At 35.7% G+C, this 5,843-nt stretch overlaps 1 protein-coding gene across 1 annotated transcript; it reads left to right on the top strand.

Moving 5' to 3' along the window:
- Positions 1 to 697: 697 nt before the first annotated feature.
- On the top strand, positions 698 to 3,158 carry LOC119145827 (transcription factor Sp4-like). Its single transcript, XM_037382524.1, has 3 exons — positions 698 to 1,233; positions 1,451 to 1,650; positions 2,752 to 3,158. The coding sequence occupies exons 1-3, from the start codon at positions 1,028 to 1,030 to the stop codon at positions 2,997 to 2,999; spliced, it is 654 nt and encodes a 217-aa protein (XP_037238421.1). The 5' UTR covers positions 698 to 1,027; the 3' UTR covers positions 3,000 to 3,158.
- The last annotated feature ends 2,685 nt before the right edge of the window (positions 3,159 to 5,843 follow it).

The raw sequence follows: 5,843 nt of genomic DNA, 5'->3' as shown, positions 1-5,843 counted from the left end.
TCTTCTCCAAGAAGAACAAACCAAGTGACCTCAGCTGCTCCTCGTAAGTCTTGCCCTCGGGGCCTTTCACAATCTTGGTTGCCCTCCTCTGGACACACTCTAATCATTTGATGTCCGTCTTCTGTTGAGGCGACCAGAACTGCACACAGTGTTTGAGGTGGGGCTGCACCAGTGCAGTGTAGAGTAGGACAGTCACCTCCCGCGACCACCTGGCTATGCCGTGCTGGATGCACCCCAGGACGTGGTTGGCCTTTTGGCTGCCAGGGCACACTGTTGGCTCATACTGAACTTGCCATCAACCCAGGCCCCAGACCTCTTTGCACAGAGCTGCTCTCCAGCCTCTTATCCCCTCCCCCACCTCCTCCCCCCCCACAGTTTGTGTGTATAACCATGATTGCCCATCCCAGGTAGAGAATCCTGCAAAACAACAACAACAACAAAGCCCTGGTATGCTAGCTTGGTCAAGTTTAATCCTACAACATTCCTTTTCCTTTGTGGCTCAATGTTGATTCAGGACAGATTGTAGGAGAAGAGGCAATTCTGTGTGTGCCATAAAGCAACTTCTAAAATTAGGTAATTTTTATTTTCTGAATGTAGATATGTTTTCAAAGGTTATTAGAGGGACATTAATTGGCAATAGATTTAACAATATTTCTGTCTTAAGATTTTCGTTTAATGGTTTCTCATTTATTTCGTGTTTAATGGTTTATTTATTTCAGCTTTTGAGAAAAATAAAACGCTCGTTAAACTAGTTCACATTTCTTAGTATCAGTAATTTGCAGTCTTGTACTGTTCTAATAACAAATGACATTAAACAGCACTATCTTAAGCTAGCAGGTAAGTACTCTGTTAGTGCTTCAGGAAAAAGGCCGGATTTATAACTTGTTTTGTGGCTTTTCCTAACTTTAGATGGATTTTTCTTCTATAAAACATGTCAAGTTTATTTCTGCATTCCACTTGTTGAAATGACAAATGAAAGGTACAAACACTTTCTTATTTTACAGGTCAGCAGCAAGGACAGGATGGAATGAAAGTACAACAAGCCACAATAGCTCCTGTTACTGTAGCAGTAGGTGGCATTGCTAATGCAGCAATTGGTGCTGTTAGTCCTGATCAGATCACACAAGTGCAGCTGCAGCAAGCTCAGCAGGCTTCTGACCAGGAAGTGCAGCCTGGCAAGAGACTGAGAAGAGTTGCCTGCTCGTGTCCTAATTGCAGAGAGGGAGAAGGAAGGTAAATGTAAATTTTACCAGTATGTATTTGGGCACCTTATCACCACTTGCCTCATTTGGGCATGAGATTTTCTTATATTGCCTACATTTTTAATGATTCTATTAAAAAGTATGTTTGTGTATTTCTTTTTAGACAGAGGATTATAATTGCCTCTGTTAGCATGAAATATATTTTCTAATACCTAGCAAAAAAACCTGTTTAAATTTGATCTTTTTAGAGGCAGCAATGAGCCAGGAAAAAAGAAGCAACATATCTGCCATATTGAAGGATGTGGAAAAGTTTATGGCAAGACATCTCATCTTCGAGCACACCTGCGCTGGCATACTGGTGAAAGACCATTTGTATGCAACTGGATTTTTTGTGGCAAGCGATTTACAAGGAGTGATGAGTTACAAAGACATCGAAGAACCCACACAGGTTGGTCAGCCCTCTCTGTATGCATAGTACAGCAAGTCTGAATCATAGTGGCCATGGTTACACACTGATGTCAAAGTTCTCACTTATTAGGATCTCTGAAAACTACTTTTAAACCTAAATAAATTAATTTTGAGAGAGAGGAAGTGGTAGATGTCAGTTTTGATCAATTCAAACTGTGAAATCAAATAAATCAGATCTGTTCAAACTGTTCTTCTGTACCTATGCTAGAAAAAGATGACTTTCTTCACAGATAGGTGATGCGCAGTAGCTAGTGTCTGATCAAAATTTGACAAATTTAGATCAGGCATGCAGAATTGGCCGTGGACCAGGGTCATCATTTCCTCACTTGGACTAGCTCAATCCTTAAGAAACTTACTGACCTCGTCCGTACATCTGAGTTTGTGTTCTCATGAAGTTTCATAAAGTTTCAAGTGAGAACTGATAAAGCAAGTTCTCTTAACTGTTCATATTGGAAAGATGGACCTCTTAGAAACCAAAAATTTTATCAGCCTTCATATTTTTAGCCCCCAGAAGGTGTCTACCTGTCATTCCTCCCCTCCCAACTTTACAGCATCAGCAGAGAGCACTTGAAGCATAAGTGCTAATTACATTTGTATGTAATGTATGCATGTAATGTAATGTATACATTAGTAGGCTGAATTTCTATTTTGACATAGATTTCATGCATCCTCATGGAACTTTGGGATTCATGTTTCCAAATTCCCTTCTCATCACTGTAATCTAAATAGCAGTTTTGCTATACTTTTGTTATCAAGTCGTTCTTTCAGGGCTTTTACCTCTCCTTCTCTGCCAGGTTTTTGGAAGTCTATGAAAATTCTCTGGTGACCTGAAATTCAAACATCTCGCCAGATAATCATAGCATAGCAAATATTTGTTGCAAATATTTCAGTAGTGAAGCGTAGATTGCAAAAAGCCTATGACTAAACTGATCACACCTGGAGATTAGACAGGTAGAGAAGAAAATATATTATTTTAACGAGACTTCATATGTTGAATAGAAAAGGGTCAGATTCAAATGATTAAGCAGTGTTCAGTGCTCTCCTTCAGTAACATTTTGGTTTTGTTCTTCTTTTAAAAAAGGTGAAAAGAGATTTGAATGCCCAGAATGTTCTAAAAGGTTTATGCGAAGTGACCATCTCTCAAAACACGTCAAGACTCATCAGAACAAGAAGGGTGGTGGAACAGCCCTAGCTATTGTTACCTCAGGAGAACTGGACTCTTCAGTTACTGAGGTTCTTGGTTCTCCAAGAATTGTCACTGTTGCTGCCATTTCTCAAGATTCAAACCCAGCAACCCCTAATGTTTCAACAAACATGGAAGAATTCTGAAAGGATCATTTCTATGGACGCCTAGTGCTGCACTTAAGTTTACATACCTTTCAGGATATGGGAGTGGGCTGGTAAAGTGGATTACAGAGCAGGAAATCATGTTTTCAGTCATGACTTCTGTAAGTGTTCCAGGTTGGAGGGTCAGCATGGGAAGTGTACACCGGTTGCAACAAGACAAAAATTTCAAAAATACAAACAGCGCAAATTGATGTACTAGATAAACAGATGGGGGAATATTATTTCCATACTGTACTTTTTTAGTTATATGTCTGTATATCATGTAATGATTTTAAATGAACTTTCCCCTGCTATTTTAGCATTGTATGTTAACGTGTTTATAAAATCAAGATAATATCAATGTAAAACAGGGTGGACCTTGACTAGGATTAATATCATTTGATGAAGGTACTTTGTTTTTAAAATAAATTTGTTATATTTTCATGAGAGCATCCTTTCCCATAAGGCATAGCAAAACTAATACAGATTGAACAATAGTGGAAATATTTTAGGTTTTTGCTCAGTCCGTAGAACACATCAGTTGATTTTGGCCGTCTTTTCTCAAGTTTTGGAATTACTCAAATAGCAGCTGGATGATGCATGCTGCAAAGTGGTTCTGAGGTGGACCTCAGATTAATTTTGACCACTACATTATAGTAGTGTGTATAAATGACAATCAGTGAGTTCTAATTCCTCTCTTTGTTTGGAGAGCTAAGGTTATGTAGAATAGTGTATACAGTAGGAAAGACAAAGCATAGAAAGATATTAATGTAAGATTTTACAAAAGTAATGGTATCTTTATGTAGGATGAAAAATTAATATGGCAATTTTTGTGTCAATTTTTGGAATTTCATTTCATTATATTTTAAAACATCTGTGGTCCATTTCTAACTCATAGGTAACATGAATGATAAAACCTCGATTTTAAATATTTAAATGTTTTTTTTAATTTAAATGTTTTTAAATTTTGCTAGAATTCATGGAAATTAATCAGACAATTGAGTGTTGTAGCTCATTCTCCAGTATCTTCTCTCTGTAAATACTAGTTTATTATATTGTGGTTGATGTGCTGGGTTCTTTATGCTTTGACTTAATAGCCAAAGAAAAGAATTAATTATCACATTTTAACCAAAAAAAAATACTTAAAGTAAATGTTTTCTCTCTTTCCCCTAAATATTACTGTCTTTATTTTCTCTTCAAAGTTAATATGTGGGCTGGTAATAAATATCTGTTACCTATCAAATTGTACATTGAGCCTCCAACCACAAAGCAGACTGGGGAAAGAGGAATTTAGTTATCTTTTTACCACACAATTTTTGACTTCAAAGCTTGATTACATTCTCAGATGTGCCAGTTTGATAGGAATATAGAGGAAATGAAAAACAACAAAAACAAACTGCATTTTCTATGTGACAACTCCAGTATGTACAAGGAGGAAAGATGGCCAAATATTTCATACTCAGGATTTTTAATTACTTCCCATAGACATAAATGTAACCTTTTACACATGCAGTCATTTGGTAATAATTCTCATGACCAGTTTTTTAAAAAGATTTCTATACCAAAATATTTTTGATGTAACTAAAGGAAGTACAGTGCAAAAAGGATAAGTTGGGTTTTTTTTCCCTGCAAATCACAAAAGGAAGAATGTGTTTGGTAGCTGTTGGTTTGAGAGACATAACAGCTACCTTGTGCATTCCCTCACAAAACATATACTTCTCATCTGAATACTTTATCAATCTTGTGGTGTTTTCTGTATTTTTGAAGCAAGAGAAATACCAATCATTGTTTACACTGTGTACACTTTAGGCCAGCCCTTTGTAGCAAAATACTAAGCTGAAGGTATTTTATACTTTCAGTTTACATAAAAAGCTTTGAGATTAAAGAAAAACAATTTTACACTGTGGTTAAAAATTTCAAGTTTCTTAAAGCTTTTGTAGACTTGTAACAGAGTCTTTAAATTTTAGTTGGGTTTTGTACATTATTTTGTATATTTTATTTAAAGTACTCTTAACTGATGTATCTGGATTTAAAACATCAGAATCAATTAGATGTTACATTTAATACAGATGAACATTAGGTAGTATTAACTGTTAATTTTATTATATAGGAAATGAAACGTCAAATATATATTTTATCATTATGCTTCACAATCAGTGCTATAAATTCTTCTAAAGAAGAAGTTTCCTAATATTAATATCATGTTTCCTAGAAGTTAACAATTTTTGTAAACTGAAGTTACGAGCATTCTGCACAGCCATTTCATATATAATTTTTTCATGCATACTTATGTATGCAGATAGGAAACAAGTCATTTTTAATCTGCAATGAATCCCTATTATAGATGTATCAAAATCTAAATCTGGTTGGCTTCATAGCATCTCAAGTACATTAACTTGTGTTAGCAGGTGCACATTTTACCGCTGGAATTAGAAACATTTTGACAGTCTGTTCTGCATACCATTCTGAATCCACTTTTCTGTCTTAAAAGGATCGTAAATTTCAATGTCCTTTATTTGACTCAGTGGGATATAGCTGTTGTAAGTAATAGGGCACAGATGTGCAGTAGTATCTTGTTTAATGGCATTTCACTGTTCATTCCCTTTGCCACCATTAAAATTTTTGCTTTATTGTAATTATCAGTGCAAAGTGTATTTACCATGGTAGAACTCCAGTGTTAGAATAGTTTTTTTCTTACAATATACTTTCTTTGGTTAGGTTTGTGTATGTGTTGCCGATTACATTAGAAATTGGTGTTAAGTCATTATTTATCACATTCTTTCACGAGAGCAGTAATAAAAGTGTGTAATCTAGGAGAAAAAGTTAATTTGTCAAAGTTAAGTAAGC

The sequence above is a fragment of the Falco rusticolus genome, chromosome 4, assembly GCF_015220075.1.
Source record: "Falco rusticolus isolate bFalRus1 chromosome 4, bFalRus1.pri, whole genome shotgun sequence".
NCBI classification, from domain to species: Eukaryota; Metazoa; Chordata; class Aves; order Falconiformes; family Falconidae; genus Falco; species Falco rusticolus.
The sequence above is the reverse complement of the archived record's forward strand: the minus strand, read 5'-3'. Positions and strand labels throughout refer to the sequence as shown.